The sequence below is a fragment of the Mesoplodon densirostris genome, chromosome 19, assembly GCF_025265405.1.
Source record: "Mesoplodon densirostris isolate mMesDen1 chromosome 19, mMesDen1 primary haplotype, whole genome shotgun sequence".
NCBI classification, from domain to species: Eukaryota; Metazoa; Chordata; class Mammalia; order Artiodactyla; family Ziphiidae; genus Mesoplodon; species Mesoplodon densirostris.
In genome coordinates, this window is record NC_082679.1 from 10,666,145 (window position 1) to 10,688,905 (window position 22,761).

The window sequence follows — 22,761 nt, forward strand, 5'->3', positions numbered from 1 at the left end:
CACAGGACAGAAACCCTGTAACTGCAAAGACTGTGGAAAGGGCTTCGGTCAAGCTGTTCTGGTCCATCAGAGAGACAGCAGTGAAGAGAAAACATTCAGATGTGAGAAGTAAAGGGTAAAGACTGTGTCAGAATCTACAGCCTCAAGCCTGCCAGAGAGCCCCTACTCGGGGTTGGGGGCATGGGGAGAAAACCATAAAATTGTGAGGTGTGTGGGAAAGTCTTCACTGGATTAATTGGAGGACCCACGTGGAAGAGAAACACTATGAATAGGGGATGTGTACTGAGTGCTTTGGTTACACCTCAAGACTTCAGCTGCATCATAGTCTCCACTCTGGAGAGAAACCATACAAATATGAAAGTATATAGTATGGTTTTCAGATGGTTTTTGTGACTTCAGAATCATCAGACTGTTCACACAGGAGAGAAACCTTACCATTATGAGCTATGCGGTCAGCGCTTCAGTTGGAGATCACATTTTATAAATCATCACATTTATCCAGGATGAATTTTGAAGAAGTGATGAGAGCAGGAGGAACTTTATCAGAGGATCCACATAGGGAAACAGTTCTATGAAATAGTGTCTGTCAAAGACTTCAGTGAGGTCTAAATTCATCTAATCCTTTGGTCCAATAGGAGAGAAGATATTTTCATTAAAGTCTGTTTCAGGGACTTCCCTGGCGGTCCAGTGGTTAAGACTCTGCGCCTCCACTGCAGGGGACACGGGTTCAGTCCCTGGATGGGGAACTAAGATCCCGCATGCTGCGTGGCCAAAAAAAATAAAGTCTGTGTTTCAGCCATAGCTCGACACATCCCAGTGGTTAAGAGCCCACACAGCAGAACCCTCGTAAGTAGTACACTAAGGACATCAGTCAGAACGGGGGCATTTATCACACATTACTCAGGAGGGAGGCCTTAGAAAGGATGACTGTGATCAGGTCCTTAGAAGTGTGGTCATAGACATGCCAAGACTGATTCCCACTAGGATGGAAGCTTCATGAGGGCAGAGCTTCTGTTCACTGCTGAAGCCACACAGCCTTACTAAGCATTGCTTAGTGCTTTGTAGGTGTGCTCAGAACTTGTTTTATTATATGATTAAAGAGAGAAAATGTATATAAAAGGGAGAAAATTATATTAAGTTCATCTGAAAATTTTCTTATAAAATATATTCAGAAGAATCCAATGGTCTTAATAAAACTAATTCAAGTAGATGGTCAAAATGCAGAAGACCAATAGTACTACAATTCATCATCTAATTTGGTCTTACACTGGTATGTGATTGGCTCCTGTTCTCTCCCCAGCCTTTGTTCTTATAGTGAGTGGGAAGATTTCGGGGCTGATCAAGGAAAAAGATATGACCAGGAAGTGGCAGTGGTACCCAATCAGGTTCATTCGGATGGTGCTTTGATAAGATCGCATGTGTGAAGGGAAGTCTCAGAGCATGAGACCTTCCAGAGACTACGGTGGGTGGCCACCACCACCACTGACAAGAGAAAGAGGGCAAGGGAACTTCTGGGGCAGGTGGGGATTGGAGGGGGGTGCTTACAGGTCTAAGTGATGTCGCTCGGCAGTACAAGGCGGAGTCTTGGGGTCAGAGAACTCCGAAAGGCAGCAGCTGCTTAGGGTCTGTTACAGCGCCAGGGTTTGTCTTAATCTCTGGCTAGCAGATGTTGGATGCAATTTTGCAGAGTGTACAAAATAAGCAGGCTCCAAATGACTTAAAATGTGCTCATTTGGGCTGTATTAAAATAATTGATTATATGAGGATTTCAGTTTGGCACCAGCAGGCTTTTGAGCTCATGGTCCCAGGCGGCTATGAAGAAGTAAATAACATAGAACAACAAGGTCCTACTGTATAATACAGGGAACTGTATTCAATATCCTGTGATAAACCATAATGGAAAAGAATATGAAAAAGAAGATATGTATATATATATATATATATGCATGTATAACTGAGTCACTTTGCTGTACAGCAGAAATTAACACATTGTAAATCAACTATACTTCAATTTTTAAAAAAGTAAACAACATAGGGCCAATAAACAGGGGCTATCGGCTAATTTACAAAACAGTTCTCAAATTGGGTTCTTAGTATTTGGGACCCTGTTTCGTATTCCATCTCTTGTAAACAATCTGAATTCAGCTATCCTTTATGATTTTTGTGATGGTATAGCCTGGCTAAAAAATCACTTTTGTTAATCTTTCACTAACTGGATACTCCATAACACTTAAATCTTTTGACCCCACTAGAGTGTTAAAGTAGAATTTTACTGTAACACTTAGAAAGTGTCAAAAGTAGTTGCTAATGACAAAAGTTGTCACAGTAAACTTTAAACTGATAATTAGTTTTTTATTCTTCATCTTTTCATTGAGGCTTTGATGTGATTATATTCAGAGTGCTATATAGCATTTCTCCCATCAACATTTGTTAGGTAGGGCTGTGTTGGATTTGAAGAATATTAATTTTGTCAAGTTCCCTATCCAACGTTCCCCCTCCTAATCCTGAAGAAAAAAAAATTTTTTTTAATTGTTGCATGTGGTCATTTTATTTTCATATGTTTTCATTATTGGTGTAGGCTTGACAGTCTTACACAGTTTTCTCTATGGGTAGCTGTAAAAAATGTATAAATTTCAGAGAGGAGTTAGTATATTTTGAAATGTTTAATGTGTATCTCTCTTTGATCTGCAAATCTTAGAACAGGAATTTAAATTAGGAAATTTAAAGCATAGAAAATATAATTACCATGAATGATGTCACTAAGTTTTCAACAAATGGATATAACGAGTGTTCCTCAATAAGAATTTGAGTAAGATTTGATATACTTTGATATGCTTTTAATAACATGGAGCTGTTAAAATGATGGCACAAACATGACGGGACATAATCAGATTTACGGAAAATAGGTTCTGTCTACAGATTAATATAAAAAACATGAACATATGTACGTGTGTATATGTGCATCAGATAGCATGTGAAGAACACCTTGTATAAACAACGACTTGTTCTGATGAGGATTTTATGGAATGTTTCTTCTACTTTTTAGATTTTGCAGTGAATGTCAGTTTACTCAAGCAATAAACCTCTGTAAAATGGGATCTCTGAAATTATCAAGTAAACTCACCCACACTCTTTCAAGTGAGGTCATCCCCCTTAGAGCTACAGAGCTGTGTTCTTATGGCTGCCTCTCCTCCTGGGGAGAATCTTGCCACTGCCTAGATTCGGGGGCTGGGACAGTGACCCGCTTCTCATGGAGTGCGACCTCTGCTGGATGAGCAGGATACTGCACTGGTCTTATTTGCCAGCCTCTCCTGGTTGATAAAACGATGTTCTGGAGTTGCTGCTTCCTGATGATACGGAAATAACTGGAACCAGCACAGAACCAGAGGGCACCTTGGTTCCACCTAGGTCATGAGGCTGCTCATTCTCTTTAGGCTTATAGCTCTTAGGAGCGACAGCATTTGCTGCTTAGCAATTCTGTTTCATTTTGAGTATTTTTCTCCTGTGGGGCAATACTGTCTGAATTCATGCTCATCCTTCCTTTTGCCCTGACAAGTAAGTGATGTCTAGCTTCAGTACAGAACTGTTGGCTTGCTATTAGTAAGTAGAAAGTGCTTCTACTTACTTCTGTGTTCCTGTTTTGTAGAGGAAAAGTTCAATATCAATGGATTCTTCTGCTTTTATGAGTAGCTTGTTCTTTCTGCTTGGAGGGTTCTAAGATTTTCACTTTAACCTTAGAATTCCAGAATTCTGCCAAGATGGGAATTTTTTGTTTTCTCATCAATCCAGGCATGATCTTTGGTAGTCTTATCAGTCTGCAGCGTTGTTTCTTCAGATCAAGAAAATGTTCGTTCATTATCTAGTTCATTATTTTCTTGCCTCTGTTGTTTCCTTCTCCAATTCTCAGAATTCCTTTTACTCACATGATAGATTTCCAGGATATACGTTTCACATCTCCTCTCTTCCCATCATTGATTTCCAACTGATTGTATTTCTGTGCTGTATTTTGAGAAATTTCTTTCACTTAGTCTTTGAGATGACTATCTTTGCCCTCATCATTGGTAATCCTCCCCTTAAATTCATCTACTGAGACTTTTAATTGGTAAATTGGAGATGGGACTTAGATGAGTGTGTGTGCCCTTGCTCATGCACTTGTGCACACATACATACTGAACTTAAGTTTCCTTAAATAATCCTATTATCATTTTTTTTAAATTCAAGTTTCATCCCTCTCCTCTTGCAGCTCAGTTTCTGCAGGTGTGTGGTTTTTGTTCCAGCTAGTCTTCTGTCTTGGTTATTTGGACATCCTAGATGACAGCGGACATCTAGGTACTAGAAAATAGAATTATATCAATCCCCATGAGTGCGGTGACCCTATCTCCCAGTTGTCTATAAGAGTGCCAAATTATATCTATTGCCTTAGTGTAATTAGGAACTGTACCCGTTTTCACTTTCAAAAATGTCCCAATTTAGGGAATTCCCTGGCCGTCCAGTGGTTAGGACTCAGCACTTTCACTGCCAGTAACTAAGATCCTGCAAGCCGTGTGGCCAAAAAAATAAAAATAAGACCACTGTTTTTCACATATTTGCCGTTATTTTTTTTTTCCTCTTCAAAGGTGTTTTGCCCAGGATTTGTATTGGCTTCATTTGGTCTTTGTTCAGATGTTTCCAGTTCTACCTATGAAGTGGTCTCTTTGTCAAAAGAGATGAACTTAAGTCTAATCAGTAAGCTGGGATGAAGTGAGAGAGTGGCATGGACATATATACACTACCAAATGTAAAATAGATAGCTAGTGGGAAGCAGCCGCATAGCACAGGGAGATCAGCTCGGTGCTTTGTGTCCACCTAGAGGGGTGGGATAGGGAAAGTGGGAGGGAGACACAAGAGGGAGGACATATGGGGATATATGTATACGTATAGCTGATTCACTTTGTAATACAGAAGAAATGAACACAACATTGTAAAGCAATTATACTCCAATAAAGATGTTAAGAAAATTAGGACATTTCATATCAGGCCATTTAATAAATATTTTTCAAAATATGAACTGCAAAAAAAAAAGTCTAATCAGGCCTTTAGATTTAAATTTTACTTGATAGGAAACACATAGGCTAGAAGAAGAAATTATTTAATGACACAAAAAATGAACAATGGAGTGAAACTGAGCAGGACCCTCTGGGGTCCTCCTGGGCACAAATGCCTTTCTGTCATCCCCATCCCCCCCTACTTTTGTCAATTTTTGAAAACTTTCATAATAAAAAGCTACAAAATATATTCCCTGCCTAGGAGAAAAACCATGGTTTCCTGGTTCACTTGGCTTATTCACTCACCAGACACTATTTATGTCAGGAGCAGAATAGAAATATGCACTAAAATGTCTGAAGCCAAATGAATTAGAAAACAATTCAGGATTTTATATATGCACACATCACAATATTAAATTCCCTGCAATGGAGCTGCTTTTGTTTGCCATAACAACCACTATGTTTTTTTAAAATGAAATTCAAGATATTTTGCGTTTACAGCCTAATCGATGTGGGTTTAGCCTTTTTGCAAATTCTTAGCATATTGGAATGAACTGCTCATTCCACAGAACCCTCTCAAGAGCCCTTAGGTGCCTTGCTGAATAAAGGAAGCAAAGGAGTCAAAACACTTTATTCCAGCCTCTCCCCTCCCCCCAAGACAGACAGCTTGGAAACTGAAGACTGAGACTTCCTACCTACCTACCTTCCCTCCCACAATTTACTGTGTACATTAACATAACTATTCAGTTTTACTAGCATGCCTTTACTATTCCAGAAGATTCCTGCCCAAATTGCTTGATTGTTCATTAAAGGAACTTCCACAAGCACCTGTCAACTCTTCTCTTTAAAGAACATCAACAGTTTGCACCTGTAGGTTCCTCGCCTACAAAAATCCTTGCTCTTCCCACCAATCCTGGACTGCAGCATCATGACCGTCATGGAATCCCATTCGTCTTTTGCACTGAAAGATCCCGCCTTAAACCACACTTCCAATTCTCAGTGAATTCCAGCCTTGTCTTCCTGGCTCCGCGGACTCTGTCAAGGTGCGGAAGCTCTGTGGAGGTGGTGTCATCACGTAGCAATAAACTACGTTTTTGTCTCATTAACAGGTTTTATTGCTGATATTTGGGGAGTCAGCATTGGAAACAAGTTTGAAATCCAGTGTTCCTTAAAGTTCTGTGTTAGGCAGTTCAGCCTAGGTCACTTTTACGTTTCTCACTTTTTAGTCTACCCTTTGCCTCCGCTAAAAATGTTGGGTTTTAACTTATTTTCGTAATACAAGCCTCTCTTTTCTCTCTTATACGGCCGCATTTTTAAAAAATTCTCAATTATTGTTACCCGAAAAACTATCTGCTTACGTTATTTTCTCATGAGCTTTAAGAAATGAGTAAAACAAAAGGAATCCGAGCCCGCTCCACAGTCAAAACCCGAGACAGCTGGTGGGAAGAGCGGTTCTGCGAACTTCGTTCTGGGAAATGTAGTCCAGGAGCTTCGTGAAATCTGAGGCGCTTCCGCCTGGGGATTCTGGGAAGTGTAGTCCGGGAACTGTGTGTAGCCCGGGGCACTTCCGCTCCGGGAAGGCGAGGTCGGGGCCGAGATTACTCCCAGGGAGGTGAGTTAACCTAGCGTCCCTGTGATCCCTCCGAGCCTTCTCGGCCTCTGCGTGGGGCCACCCGGTCCTCGCTCCTGGGGCAAGGAAGCCGCGGCGAGCGGCGGAGGGCGGGAGGGGGCAGCGGCGGCGGTGTGCATCCCCTCGGCGAACCTCCCGCGTCGGGGGCGGGATCGCGTCCTACATTGAGTTTGACGGTCTCCCGCGCTCTCTGCTCCCCAAGCCCTCCTACCGCAACTACGGGCCAGCTATGTCTGTTTCTTGCGGTAAACTATTGAGCAGGTTGCTTAATCTCCCTCTGCCTCAGTTTCCTCCGGTTAGTTCCTTCCCATTGATGTTCTTTTGAGGATTAAGTGAGATTATATTTAAAAAGCTTTAAAACAGTGCCAAGTGTACGGTAAAATGTTGGATGTTACTATAAATTCAGTGATAATACTTAGGCGCCTTGTTGTTGGGAAGCTCCTGCGAGCCTGGGATGGGGTAGGAGCTCCAGCTGCAGACCCATTGTCCCTTCCCTGATCACTGAGGTGGGTTTGTTCTTGGATTCCTGGATTCTTTCTGGACGCTTGTTCAGGAAGGAGAGTTATCTTCAGCTGGATCCTGGGAAAAGTCCTCTGTGGTTTATCCCAGACAGAGAAATGATCGTGGTTACGGCTTTGCACAGTGCCTGCGATGTAGCCAGGCTTCAGTTAAAAATGTTCAGTATTGTGTAACAACCCCGTATTGTTAATTTAAATGCAACACGATTTCTCAGTCTTAGGTTTTTATTAGTCATTGTTTACCTTCATGCATATGCGAGGAGAAACTTCGTTCTCTCAGCTTAATAACACGTGCAAGTAGTTACACCTATTAAGGGAAAAAAAACCCGTGGCAATTTAACGTTCATTAACAACAGCACAAATCATCTGTGAGACCACCAGTCAGAATTAGGCTTTTTTTGGAGAGTAAGGGTAAGTAAAGGGCCAGAGTCATCATCTCTGAAGTCTGTGTTTCCTAAGATTCATCTTCTGTAAAGCAGATTCTCAAAGGCAGTTTTATGAATCTTAAGAGCACCTACTTGTCTGAAGCTGCAGGAGGGAATTCTGGCATTATTATACCCATTTACAGGTAGACTGGATTGCGGCACAGAGAGATTAATAACTTGCTCAAGGTTTATGCGACTAGTAAGTAGAAAGTGATAAGTAGAAATACTAGAATTTGAACCCAGGCATTTTGGCCCTGATGTCAAAAGCTCAGCTTCTCTGTACACGGGTGTGGAATTGAATCTCGGAGACAGAGTTTTGGGTGAAGTAGAAAAGGATAGCTTTATTACTTTGCCAGGCAAAGGGGGACACGGTGGGCTCCTGCCTCGAAAAACTGTGTCCCCACTTGGAGAGGATAGTGGGAAGTTTTATAGTAATTGTTCAAGAAGGGCGTGATCAGCTCGTGGACATTCTCCTAATGGGTTGGCCGTGAGGTAAGTGGGAGTCGGCATCATCAACCTTCAGGTTCCAGCTGGTCTGGGGTCTACATGCTTGTGGGCACCATACCATCATTAACTTCTCCCACCTGGAGGCGGTTTCAGTATTTGCAAAACAGCTCAAAGATATTGTTGTGTGTATCCATTGGTGGGGAACCAGGACCTTGCCCCAAGGCTGCACTATTGTTTCTCTCCACTGTTTGTTTCTCCCTTGTCTCGCATCCCCTCCCTTCCCTAATGAACAGCTGCTTGAATCTGCCCGTTGGAACTCAGGGTCATGGAGGCTGAATGAAGGCTATTTCCTGTAGTCAAAGAAATGGGGGACACAGAAAGGCTTTGTGCCCAGGAGCCCCACAGGGCCCTGCTCGGTATCAGCCCCATTAAGTTGTTGGTACCTCCCGTCTGCCTCTCGTTTCCTCTAATAGCCAGCCTCAGGAATACTCTGGGAGCTACAAGAAACATGTGGGTGAGGGCTGTTTATGGATTGTTAAGGAACTAAGGCAGCTGGCCGAGGAGGCCCAGGGGAAGCTGGAATCCAGCCCCTGTTCTCACTGGGTTATGTTGTCACTGCATTTGCCTAGAGAAAGGGGCCCCCTCTTCCAGATCACGTGAAGTACCACGTGGACTAGCACTGTTCCCAGCATCTCTCTCATGATGGCTTTCTTTCCCTTCCCCAGTTTTGCCTTCGCAGAACTCGGCGCCTTTCCCCAGCAGGAAGAGGAAAAAAATGACCAAATTCCAGGTAAGTCAGGTTTGCTTTTCTGTTTCTTAAAGTGACATCTCATTTCACAAAGACTGGACACATTTTTCTCCTGCTTGGGAAGGATAAAGGGAACCAAAGGCACTTGAGGAATTGTATGGCGGCCCCTTGCTTTTTGTTTATTTCCACATAATGATGTGAAAATTAATAGATAATTTTTAAAAATAAAAATGTTCCCATAATCAATTATACTCCAATATAAAACAAGAAGTTAAAAAAATAAAAAATAAATTCATTACCCAAAAAAAACCAGTTCCCACGTTCTAAACATGTTTACAAATCAGTTTTCATTTTCTGACATTCCTTTACATTAGTGTTTACGTGTGTTGATTTGTAATCACAGTTTTCAATACCATTTTGGATTTTTATTTTTTTAATTTATTTAATTTTGCTTTTTGGCCATGTTGGGTCTTCGTTGCTGCGCGCGGGCTTTCTCTAGTTGTGGTGAGCAAGGGCTACTCTTCATGGTGGTGCGCGGGCTTCTCATTTTGGTGGCTTCTCTTGTGGAGCACGGGCTCTAGGCATGCAGGCTTCAGTAGTTGTGGCTCGCGGGCTCTAGAATGCAGGCTCAGTAGTTGTGGCGCACGGGCTCAGTAGTTGTGGCTTACGGGCTCTAGAGTGCAGGCTCAGTAGTTGTGGCTCACGGGCTTAGTTGCTCCACGGCTTGTGGGATCTTCCTGGACCAGGGCTTGAACCGGTGTCCCCTGCCTTGGCAGGCGGATTCTTAACCACTGTGCCACCAGGGAAGCCCCACATTTTGGACTTTTAAAATTGTATAGCTCCCACAACTTAAAAGGTCACATCATTTTCCATAATTTACCTAGTATTTTTTTCTATTGTCCATATTTATGTGGTTTATGAATTTTCCCATTTTAAGATGTTTGCAGTGACCGTTTTCCTACATATAACCTTTCTTCCCAAACAGGAATTCTGAGAGTTCTGCCATTTTCTTCCTAAAAGTTTGGGAACTCAGTTGTTTTCTCATGGGGAGCCTCATGTTTTGTGGCTGGAATGTCTAAAGCATGGTTTCATGCAGCAGAGTCCAGCTGATACTGAACTAAGAGAAAATAATTTTGTTTTCAAACAAGAACTAGATTCTTTAATTCTAAGTTACACCACATATGTATTATAGTTAAGTATCTGTTTTGTTCACTGCTATGTTAGTATATTTTAAAGAGGTACACACTGATTTTGAAAAGTCTAGTAGCAGCAGGGACTGGCCAGGCATCTACTTCATGGAGCAGCTGTGTAAGGATATAGATGGTCTTATCTGCATTTTAACAGAAACAGATCTGTGAACTTTCAGATACCTGTGAAAATCCACTCAGTCCCCAGCTGACGCTAAAGTTTCCATTGCCCGAGCCAGGACTTCCAGGTGTCCAGTGAGGATGATTGGAGAGACCAGAAGAAGAGTCTGCTCCACATGGGGCCCTGAGGCCACACTGTATGTGTGCCTGGTGTGGCTGGAGGACTCCAAAAATAACACTGCCCTCAGTGTGTTCCTTTTCTTAGTGCCTGTCTCTTCTTTGCCAGATGGGTCAGCTAGTTGTTTAATACACATATGCTCAGGACTCCAGTCAGAACAAATGTCGAGATGGGCTAAGTCTTTAGAGAACTAACTTTTTTTTTTTTTTTTTTTTTTTTGGCTGAGCAGCTTGTGGGATCTTAGTTCCCTGGCCAGGGATCGAACCCGGGACCCTGGCAGTGGAAGCACTGAGTCCTAACCACTGGCCTGCCAGGGAATTCCCTAGAGAAATAATTTTAATTGTCATAAAGGAAAACACCATATACTAAGGCATGAGACACAGGAAACAGGAGTGAGGGGTGCAGGTGGGAATATGTACATGCTAGAAAAGGCTTAATATTCTTCATAGGAATCTTACTGATGCATCAGCTACCTCAGTAGGATTACAAGCAAGGCACATGAACAAGTGATATGTGGGGGGAAAATATTGAAAGAGTTGTTTTGATGAAGTTAAATAAATGGAAATTTTTTAAAAGAGCTGATTTTATCACTTACCAAATTACCCAAGATTTAAGAAGTAAGATAGGGCTTCCCTGGTGGCGCAGTGGTTGAGGGTCCGCCTGCCGATGCAGGGAACACGGGTTCGTGCCCCGGTCCGGGAGGATCCCACATGCCACGGAGCGGCTGGGCCCGTGAGCCATGGCCGCTGAGCCTGCGCGTCCAGAGCCTGTGCTCCACAATGGGAGAGGCCACAACAGTGAGAGGCCCGCGTACCGCAAAAAAAAAAAAAAAAAAAAAAGAAGTAAGATAATGTCCAGTTTGGGCCAGAGTATGGAGAATCAGGAACACTTTTGATCTGTGACAGGAAGAGTTAATTGGGAGAATTGCCATTTTACTAGCAAAGGTGCATATTTTTTTTGACAGTGCAGTTGCCACTTCTTGGAACTTAGCCTAAGGAAATAACCAGACAAGTTGGCTAAGATCTATGTGAAAGTGCGTTTTTTGCATCATTATTAGTAAATTTAAAATCTTAAATTATTGTACTGTTGTTTAATTATTTGGAATGCTTAAATGTATATTTTTTCACTTTTATGAAATACCATGCAGCCATGAATAATGATAATAGTAATAGTGATGGCTGACATTTTTTGAGTATCTAACATGATACTCGCTGGAGGTCCAAGCGGTTAAGACTCCACGCTTCCACTGAATGGGGCATAGGTTCGATCCCTGGTCGGGGAACTAAGATCCCGCATGCCGTTCAGCGAGGCGGGGGGGAAAAAAAGTGTCAAATATATCCTAAACCCTTCGCATATTCTCATTTAATCCCATCAAGTACCCTATGATGGTGTGCCCTTGTATAGATGGGGAAATTGAGGTATTGAGAAGTTAGGTGACTTATCCAAGGTCACAAAGGTAGTAATGGACAGAGCCTTAGAGTGTGAACTGAGGCAGTCAGTCTCCAAAGCCTGTGCTCTTAACCTTGACACTGAATGCTGCCACAGTTGACAGGTACAGCGTGTACCTGAGACAGAATGAACTACCTACCTCCCCCCACAGAGGTACTGAAGGCTGGTTAGATTGGCAGTCATTGACAAAATAGTGGTACTGCCCAGTGAGAGAAGGAGATAGGCACTATTATTGTAAATACCATTGGGACTACATTAACTCAACATTTCTTACAGAATTTGGCACTTTCAGTGAAATTGTAAAATGCGTGTATGCCTTGACGTAACCGTGACAGTTCTAGACACACCGCTATATAAAGGGCACCGTGTTGCACGTATATAAGGTGTTAAAATTTTTTCTTGCCGTTCCTTCCTCCACCGACCCCACCACGCCAGCATCTTTGGTGTGACTGTGGAAGGGGAAGAGGAGACGGTGTCCTAAGAAGAGTGGTTCAGGTCGCTTAGGATCTGGAACAGCCTCCCACGTGCCTCCTCCACCTTCCCAGTGCTTCCCTTCTCCCAGGGGAGGTTGGTTGTAAGATTAAGGCTACCTGTGTTTGGTGTCGTAGGAGGCGGTGACCTTCAAGGACGTGGCCGTGACCTTCACGGAGGAAGAGCTGGGGCTGCTGGACTCCACCCAGAGGAAGCTGTACCGAGAGGTGATGCTGGAGAACTTCTGGAACCTGCTCTCAGTGGGTGAGGACGGGCGCCCTCCCTGTGACTTGGCATCATCCCCCATGGGCAGGGTTTCCCAGCCTCGGTACTACTCCCTTTTGGGGCCAGATGGTTTCTTTGTCATGGGGACTCTCCTGTGCATTATAGGATGTTTAGTAGCATCCCTGGCCTCTGCCCGTGACTTCCAGGCTTTGGGACTCCTTAGAGACCAGAGTTTTTCAATCCCTTTGGAGCATAGAGACAAGATGTTTCTAGTCTTTGTTCCAAGGCAGACGTTTGTCTTTTGTAACTGCGCTATAAGTGAACAGTTGACCTTGGCTGCACCTGGCTCCTTATTTCATATTATATCTTTTTTTTTTCATCCCAATCTCCTGATTTATCCCTCTCTCCCCCACTTTCATACCTTTTTAAATTTTTTTAAATTAGTTTTTATTGGAGTATAGTTGCTTTACCTGTATCTTTTTTAAATTGGTGGGTCATGATCCATTGGTGGGGCATGACATTAATTTAGTAATAAGTCTGGTAATAATGTAGAATAAAGTAGCAGTGTCGGGGCCCCTTAGCAAGAACGGTGCACATCGTAGCAATAACTGCAGCGCCTGCAGTAAATATAGTGAGACTCTGCGAAGGACGTGATGACACAGGTCATTTAGTCTTTTGTTTCAGTGATTCGTGGGGGTAGTCACGTGTTTCTAATGAGAATGTATTTCTCACAACAGGTCTGATCAAAAATGTTCAATAAACTTTGGGGGAGGGGCGGAGCCTTCCATCATGGGATTGGAACCAAAATTGTTCAGTACTTTTTTTCCCTTTAATGTTTTCTCAGGGCACCAGTCCCCCAAGCCAGATATGATATCCCAGTTGGAGAGAGAGGAAGAACTTTGGATGACGGAGGTCCAGACCCAGAGAGGTGGGCATTCAGGTGAGGACCTTGCCGCCAGAGTCCCATTATCCTGCCTCTGTTCTGGATAATCTGTCTCTTCTTTGTACAGCAGGCAAAGAGGCCCTTTGAAAACCTCAGTCACATCACACTCCTCTACTTCAGGCCCTCCCCTGGCTCCCCATTTCACTCGGAATAAAATCCAACATATTTAAGGGGCCCCTGAGGGCCTGTAGTGGTGTCCGTTCACCCCGCCTTAACGGTCCGCATTTTTCTCCTGTCATTTCCCCCTGCCTTGCCCTCTGCCAGCCCCACTGGTTCCTCAAATATGAGGATTGTGCTTCTGCATGAGGACCTTTTCCTCTCTTTTCTCTGGCTGGGAGGCTGCTACCCCAGAGAACTCCAGCCCCTCTCTCTTATTCATTCATGTCTCTGCTCGGAAGTTCATCTCACCCACGGCCTTTCTTGACCACCCTTTTAAAATACCATTTTCACTCCATAACCTTCATTTGTGTCTAAGTAGTGCACCTCCAGACTTCCTAGCATATATATATTTTTTAATTGTAGAAAAACATAACCAAATTTATCATTTTAATCATTTTTAAGTATACAGTTCAGTGGCGTTAAGTACATTCACATTGTTGTGCAACCATCAACACTCTTCATCTCCAGAACTTTCTCATCTTCCCAAACAGAAACTGTCCCCAGTAAACAAGTGCTTGTTCTCTCCTTACCCCCAGGCCCTAGTAACCGCTGTTCTACCTTCTGTCTCTGTTATACAGTATTTGTCCTTTTGTGTCTGGCTTATTTCACTTAGCATGGGATCTTCGAGGTTCGTCCATGTTACAGTATGTCAGAATTTCCTTTTTTAAGGCTGAATAATACCGCATTGTATGTATAGAGCACATTTTCTTCATCTGTCGATGGACGTTTGGGTTGTTCGCAACCTTTGGTTATTGTGAATAATGCTGCGTGAACATGGGTGTACAGATATGTGTTTAAGTCTCTGCTTTTCATTCTTTTGTGTATATACCCCGGGTAGAAATGCTGGATCATGTGGTAATTCTCTAATTTTTTGAGACACTGCCATACTTTTTTCCATAGTAGCTGCAGCATTTTACATTCCCACCAGGAATGCAGAAGGGTTCCAATTTGTAGCATCCTCACCAATACTTGTTTTTTGTTTGTTTTTTATAGTAGCCATCCTAGTGGGTATGAAGTGGTATCCCATTGTTTTTGATTTGCATTTTTCTAATGATTCGTGATGTTTAGCATCTTTTTATATTCTTATTGGCCATGTGTTTATCTTCTTTGGAGAAATGTCTATGCAAGTCTCTTGCTCATTTTTGAATCAGGGTGTTTGTTGTTTTTAGGAGTTCTTTGTGTATTTCGAATATCCCTCATCAGGTATATGATTTTTCAAGTATTTTCTCTCATTCTATGTGTGGCCTTTTTACTTTATGGACAAGGTCTTTTTTTCTTTTCTTTTTTTTTTTGCGGTACGCGGGCCTCTCACTGTTGTGGCCTCTCCCGCTGTGGAGCACAGGCTCCGGACGCGCAGGCTCAGCGGCCATGGCTCACGGGCCCAGCCGCTCTGCGGCATGTGGGATCTTCCCGGACCGGGGCACGAACCCGCGTCCCCTGCATCGGCAGGCGGACTCTCAACCACTGCGCCTCCAGGGAAGCCCGGAGAAGGTCTTTTAATGCACAAAAGGTTTTAATTTTCATGATGTGAAATTTGTCAGGTTTTTTTGTTGTCACCTGTGCCTCTGGTGTCATATCTAAGGAACCATTGCCAACTCCAACATCATGCAGCTTTTACTGTTTTCTTCTAGGGGCTTTATAGTTTTAGCTCTTAGGTTTAGGTCTGATGCATTTTGAGTTGACTTTTGTGTATGGTGTAAGGAGGGGTCTAACCTCATTCTTCTGCATGTGATCCAGCTTTCCCAGAACCATTTGTTGAAAAGATGGTCCTTTCCCCATTGAATGGTCTTGGCCCCCTTGTCCAAAATCATTTGACCATCTATTCAGTGGTTTATTTCTGGGCTCTCTGGTCTGTTGCCTTGGTCTATTTGTATGTCTATCTTGATGCCAATACCACACTGTTTTTTTTTTTTTTTTTTCTTTTTGCGGTATGTGGGCCTCTCACTGTTGTGGCCTCTCCCGTTGCGGAGCACAGGCTCCGGATGCGCAGGCCCAGCGGCCATGGCTCACGGGCCCAGCCGCTCCGCGGCATATGGGATCCTCCCAGACCGGGGCACGAACCCGTATCCCCTGCATCAGCAGGCGGACTCTTAACCACTTGCGCCACCAGGGAGGCCCTACCACACTGTTTTGATTAGCTTTATAAATTTTAAAATCAGGGTGTGAGTCCACCAACTTTTTTCTAATTTTTCAGGATTATTTTGGCTATTTGGGTTCCCTCGAGATTCCATATGAACTTTAGGATGAGTTTTCCTATTTCTGTGTTGGGAGTTTGACAGGGATTGAGTTGAATCTGTAGATCCCTTTGGGTAGCATTGACAAAGTAATATTAGATCTCCCTGTCTGTGAACATGAGATGTCACTCCATTTTTTTAATGTCTTTAATTTCTTTTACCAGTGTTTTGTAGCTTTCAGTGTACAAGCCTTTCACCTCCTTGGTTCATTCCTAAGTATTTTATTCTTTTTGACGCTATTGTAAATGGAATTGTTTTATTTCATTTTCAAATTGTTCATTGTGTATAGAAATGCAATTTTTTTAAATTGAAGTATAGTTGATATACAATGTTAATTTACTGCTGTAGAGCAAAGTGATTCAGTTATACATGTATATACATTCTTTTTCTTAAATATTCTTTTCCATGATGGTTTATCACAGGGTACTGAATATATCAATAGTTCTCTGTGCTATATAGTAGGACCTTGCTGTTTATCTGTTCTATATATAATAGTTTGCATCTGCTAACCCCAACCTCCCACTCCATCCCTTCCCCACCCCTCCACCTTAGCAACCACCAATCTGTTCTCTGCGTCTGTCATTTTGTTTCATAGATAGGTTCATTTTTTTTATAGGTTCATTTGTGTCATTTTTTAGGTTCCACATATAAGTGATATCATATGGTATTTGTCTTTCTCTGTCTGACTTACTTTGCTTAGTATGATAATCTCTAGTTCCATCCATGTTGCTGCAAATGGCATTATTTCGTTCTTTTTTATGGCTGAGTACTATTCCATTGTATACATATACCACATCTTCCTTATCCAGTCATCTGTTGATGGACATTTAGGTTGTTTCCATGTCTTGGCTGTTGTGAATAGTGCTGCTGTGAACATAGGGGTGCATGCATCTTTTTGAATTGTAGTTTTGTCTGGATATATGTGCAGGAGTGGGATTGCTGGATCATATGGCAACTCTGTTTTTAGTTTTCTGAGGAACTTCCATACTGTTTTCCACAGTGGCTAGAAATGCAACTAATTTTTGTATGTTGACATTGTATCTTGCTACTTTTAATTCATTTGCTGGTTTTAACAGTTTTTTGTGTGTGGAATCCGTATTCCCAGCCAGGCAGTCATCTTCTCTGCCATTTATCTTATCCTCTCTGCCCCTCTCCCCTGATACTTAAACAATCACATGACCTAGGTGAAGTTTTCTGATAGACATTTCAAATGTGATTCTATAGACGTCACAGATGCAGCTGTGTAGACAAGGAGAATCTGTGTAGGAAAAGAGAAGAAATTACTGAAATGAACCTTTTGCAATTCTGAGTAAGTTTAATTTCTGTAATTTGGTATTACTCTTAACTCATTTATCATAAGTATTAGAAGAAACACCTTGGGAATTCCCTGGCAGTCCAGGGTTAGGACTCTGCACTTTCACTGCTGAGGGCCCAGGTTCAATCCCTGGTTGGGGAACTAAGATCCTGCAAGCTGCCCAGCACAGCCCCAAAAAAAAAAAAAAAAAAAAAAAAGATGAAGCACCTTATACATTTAATCCTTGCAATAGTCCTGACCACCTGGGTGATTATCTGTTTTTTATGGGATGAAACTTATGCCTTTGAAAATGTCATATAGCTTGTAAGTGGGTGAGTCAGGCCTTAAAGCCTGTTTGCTCTTATTAGAGGCGCTGATTTAAACCTGTTAACGTTTTTGTGGACCCCCAAACTACCAATTTGCCATTTTCCTGCAAGTGCAGCATCTACTACAGAAGTGGAAGAATTTCAGAAATGTATAAAACGTAGAAAGTTAGTTAATCCTAAAATTGTGCTTTGTGCTTCATTAAGATAATCATGTAATAAACCACCAACTTGGGGGCATACGTGATTAAAAAAAAATGATCTAATGGGATCCCATGTGTAACCCCACAGTTGAGTTCAGTTTTAACATTCATCTTCATGTTTTTTGTTGAAAATTGAACTGACGATTTAAAAAGTTAATTCTCTGCTTCTCCGCCTTCCCCACATACACACACCATCTGGATGATCTGGTTTTTCTCCTTTCCATGGCTTTAAACGTTTTATTTTGGAAATATTAAAATGCAAAAGTAATGAAAATAGTATAGCATAGTCTGTATATTCATACCGTCTCAACAGTCATCACTTTCTGCCATTCCCGTTTTATGTATCCTCCCACTCCTGTTTTTGCTGGAGTATGTCACATCACCCACAGATACATCAGTGTCTCTCCACAGCAAGAACTCACCTCATGCCAATCCTATGATCAGTATGGATGCATGTATATTTATTTTTACTTTGGGTTATATCCAACATGGCATTGTCTATTTTGCTGTCACATTGTTCCTGCTTTGACCATTGGGAGCTCTTTCAGGCTGGCTCCTATACCCCTGTGCCTCGCCCCATCCTTTTGTTTTTGGAGCGTTTCCTTTCCTTCTGACTCTACAAAGTCCTCCCTGTCATCTTGTATTTTTCTTACCCAGCCTTAGAATCAGCCATCTGCCCAAGGACTCCTGGTTCCTTTTAGTGGAGAATGGTATAATATTTGTACACTAATCAAAATGCTTTTTAGTCAAAATGCTTCTTAATCAACCTTACTGAGAAACAACTTACATAAAGTAAAATTCACCCTTTTTGAAAATTTATAATTTGAGAGTTACAGAAATGGTACGTACATAGTGTAGAAAGTTCCTGCAAATGCCTCACCTGGTTTGCCCATTGTTAACATCCTACCTGACCAAGGTAAATTTGTCAAAAATACAAATTTCACATTGGTATAGTACTTTTTTTTAATCTAATTGGCCTTATCAAGCAATTCTTTTTTAATTTTTAAAATTTATTGAAGTAGAGTTGATTTACAGTGCTGTGGTCATTTCTGCTGTACAGCAAAGTGATTCAGTTATATGTATACATTCTTTTTCATTATGGTCTATCACAGGTTACTGAATATAGTTCCCTGTGCTATACAGTAGGACCTTGTTGTTAATCCATCCTATGTATAATAGTTTGCAAAGCAGTTCTTGAATAGAGCAGCATTCTACCTAGCAATTAAAAGGGCACCCCAAGGAGCTGTACAAAATGGAAGGTTTTTTATAGGCAGAAAGGGAGTGGGGGAAGGAAGTTGTTAGCAAAAGAAAAGAAATGTTTTAGGCCAGCTCATCTTTTTAGGGAGGCATGCGTCTTCTTATGCAGGTTACCTCACTTGTGCTGATGTGGAGATTTCAGAGTGTCTGTTTAAAGGTCACCTTCCTGAGAGGGGTTGAAACTGCAGTTATGTCTTGGTTTGCTGTCATGGGGGCAGATGACCCCATTTGGGGCTTGTTATTTCTTAAACTTTCCCCCTTTTAATCAAAGTCTCAACTTATCTGAGAGATGTCATCAAAATGTAAGGCAATAATGCCATTCTCCGCTACTGCCCTGTGATTCTTGCAACTTTGTTGATCCCTGACGTGGGGTCCATAGGTCGTGGTTTTATTTAATCCCTGTGACATTCACAGGTCATGGGTTCCAGATACATAATCCTTAAGTCAGTCACTCTTCCTTTTCCTTGTAAATTTAAAAAAAAATGTATTTATTGGGCTTCCCTAGTGGTACAGTGGTTGAGAGTCCGCCTGCCGATGCAGGGGACGCAGGTTCGTGCCCCGGTCCAGGAGGATCCCACGTGCTGCGGAGCGGCTGGGCCCATGAACCATGGCCGCTGAGCCTGCGCGTCCGGAGCCTGTGCTCCGCAACGGGAGAGGCCACAACAGTGAGAGACCTGCGTACTGCAAAAAAAAAAATATATATATATATTTTATTTTTGGCTGCGTTGGATCTTCATTGCGGTGCGTGGGCTTCTCATTGTGTGGCTTCTCTTGTTGCGGAGCACAGGCTCTAGGCATGTGGGCTTCAGTAGCTGTAGCATGTGGCCTCAGTGGTTGTGACTCACGGGCTCTAGAGCGCAGGCTCAGTAGTTGTGGTGCACGGGCTTAGTTGCTTCGCAGCACGTGGGATCTTCTTGGACCAGGGCTTGAACCCGTGTCCCCTGCATTGGCATGTGGATTCTTAACCACTGCACCACCAGGGAAGCCTCTCTTCTTCCTTTTCTGATGTTCTCATCTTAGGGAAATCATATGCTTGGCAGTCAGCAGCTGTGAACACGCATTTAAAGCTTTTGAGAGAATCCCATGAGCCAGAGTGATTTTTTTTTTTAATAACTATATGCAGGATAATTTCCTCTGTTTGGATATGCTTGGAACCATGGTCCCCAAGACCCAAACCAGTCAAAATCAAGTAAGTCAAAGAAATGCCATTGAAAGAGTCTTTATTTTCTTTAAAAAAATTTTTTTTATTTATTTTTTAACATCTTTATTGGAGTATAATTGCTTTACAATGGTGTGTTAGTTTCTGCTTTATAACAAAGTGAAACAGCTATACGTATACATATATCCCCATATCTCCTCCCTCTTGCATCTCCCTCCCACCCTCCCTATCCCACCCCTCTAGGTGGTCACAAAGCACCAAGCTGATCTCTCTGTGCTATGTGGCTGCTTCCCACTAGCTAACTGTATTACATTTGGAAGTGTATATATAAGTCCAAGACACTCTCTCACTTTGTCCCAGCTTACCCTTCCCCCTCCCTGTGCCCTCAAGTCCATTCTCTACGTCTGCATCTTTATTCCTGTCCTGCCCCTAGGTTCTTCAGAACCTTTTTTTTTTTTTAGATTCCATATATATGTGTCAGCATACGGTATTTATTTTTCTCTTTCTGACTTACTTCATTCTGTATGACAGTCTCTAGGTCCATCCACCTCACTACAAATAGCTCAATTTGGTTTCTTTTTATGGCTGAGTAATATTCCATTGTATAAATGTGCCACATCTTCTTTATCCATTCATCTGTTGATGGACACTTAGGTTGCTTCCATGTCCTGGCTATTGTAAATAGAGCTGCAGTGAACATTGTGGTACATGACTCTTTTTGAATTATGGTTTTCTCAGGGTATATGCCCAGTAGTGGGATTGCTGGGTCGTATGGTAGTTCTATTTTTATTTTTTTAACAAACCTCTATACTGTTCTCCATAGTGGGTGTATCAGTTCACATTCCCACCAACAGTGCAAGAGATTTCCCTTTTCTCCACACCATCTCCAGCATTTATTGTTAGTAGACTTTTTGATGATGGCCATTCTGACCGGTGTGAGGTGATACCTCATTGTAGTTTTGATTTGCATTTCTCTAATGATAAGTGATGTTGAGCATCCTTTCATGTGTTTGTTGGCAATCTGTATATCTTCTTTGGAGAAATGTCTGTTTAGGTCTTCTGCCCATTTTTGGATTGGGTTGTTTGTTTTTTTGATACTGAGCTGCATGAGCTGCTTGTAAATTTTGGAGATTAATCCTTTGTCAGTTGCTTCACTTGCAAATATTTTCTCCCATTCTGAGGGCTGTCTTTTTGTCTTGTTTATGGTTTCCTTTGCTGTGCAAAAGCTTTAAGTTTCATTAGGTCCCACTTGTTTATTTTTGTTCTTATTTACATTTCTCTAAGAGGTGGGTCAAAAAGGATCTTGCTGTGATTTATGTCATAGAGTGTTCTGCCTATGTTTTCCTCAAAGAGTTTTATACTGTCTGGCCTTACATTTAGGTCTTTAATCCATTTTGAGTTTATTTTTATTTATTTATTTTTTTCGGTATGCGGGCCTCTCACTGTTGTGGCCTCTCCCGTTGCGGAGCACAGGCTCCGGACGCGCAGGCTCCGGACGCGCAGGCTCAGCGGCCATGGCTCACGGGCCCAGCCGCTCCGCGGCATATGGGATCCTCCCAGACCGGGGCACGAACCCGTATCCCCTGCATCGGCAGGCGGACTCTCAACCACTGCGCCACCAGGGAGGCCCTGAGTTTATTTTTGTGTATGGTGTTAGGGAGTGTTCTAATTTAATTCTTTTTTAAATTATTTATTTTATTTTTGGCTGCGTTGGGTCTTTATTACTGTGCGTGGGCTTTCTCTAGTTGTGGTGAATGGGGGCTACTGTTTGTTGCGGTGCACAGGCTTCTCATTGTGGTGGCTTCTCTGGTTGCGGAGCACAGACTCTAGGTGCACAGGCTTCAGTAGTTGTGGCACACGGGCTTAGTTGCTCCGTGGCATGTGGTATCTTCCCAGACCAGGGCTCGAACCCATGTCCCCTGCATTGGCAGGCAGATTCTAACTACTGTGCTACCAGGGAAGCCCCTAATTTCATTCTTTTACATGTAGCTGTCCAGTTTTCTCAGCACCACTTATTGACGAGGCTGTCTTTTCTCCATTGTATATTCTTCCCTCCTTTATCAAAAATAAGGTAACCATATGAGCGTGGGCTTATCTCTGGGATTTCTATCCTGTTCCATTGATCTATGTTTCTGTTTTTGCGCCAGTACCATACTCTCTTGATTACTGTAGCTTTGTAGTATAGTCTGAGGTCCGGGAGCCTGATTTCTCCAGCTCTGTTTTTCGTTCTCAAGATTGCTTTGGCTATTCGGGGTCTTTTGTGTTTCCATACAAATTGTGAAATTTTTTGTTCTAGTTCTCTGAAAAATGCCATCAGTAGTTTGATAGGGATTGCATTGATCTGTAGTTTGCTTTGGGTAGTATAGTCGTTTTCACAATGTTGATTTCTCGAATCCAAGAACATGGTATATCTCTCCATCTATTTGTATCATCTTTAATTTCTTTCATCAGTGTCTTACAGTTTTCTGCATACAGATCTTTTGTCTCCTTAGGTAGATTTATTCCTAGATATTTTATTCTTCTTGTTGCAGTGGTAAATGGGAGTGTTTCCTTAATTTCTTTTTCTGATCTTTGCTTGTTAGTGTATAGGAATGCAAGAGATTTCTGTGCATTAATTTTGTATCATGCTACTTTACCAAATTCATTGATTAGCTCTAGTAGTTTTCTGGTAGCATCTTTAGGATTCTCTATGTATAGTATCATGTCATTTGCAAACAGTGACAGCTTTACTTCTTTTCCGATTTGGATTCCTTCTATTTCTTTTTCT

The 22,761-nt window shown here is 42.2% G+C and overlaps 1 protein-coding gene across 6 annotated transcripts in view; it reads left to right on the plus strand.

The window, feature by feature from the left end:
- ZNF235 (zinc finger protein 235) overlaps positions 1-22,761 on the plus strand; it is a 57,293-nt gene that overhangs the window by 10,298 nt on the left and 24,234 nt on the right. For 3 of the 6 annotated variants that reach the window (XM_060083971.1, XM_060083972.1, XM_060083970.1), the window contains exons 3-5: positions 8,770-8,834; positions 12,335-12,461; positions 13,267-13,362. In XM_060083971.1, the coding sequence (XP_059939954.1) occupies positions 8,820-8,834; positions 12,335-12,461; positions 13,267-13,362 (238 nt within the window). In that variant the 5' untranslated portion in view covers positions 8,770-8,819. Of the gene's footprint in view, positions 1-5,723; positions 6,068-6,592; positions 6,637-8,769; positions 8,835-12,334; positions 12,462-13,266; positions 13,363-17,032; positions 17,068-22,761 lie in introns of those variants that run through there. The other 3 variants (XM_060083973.1, XM_060083969.1, XM_060083975.1) reach the window with 3 other exon arrangements.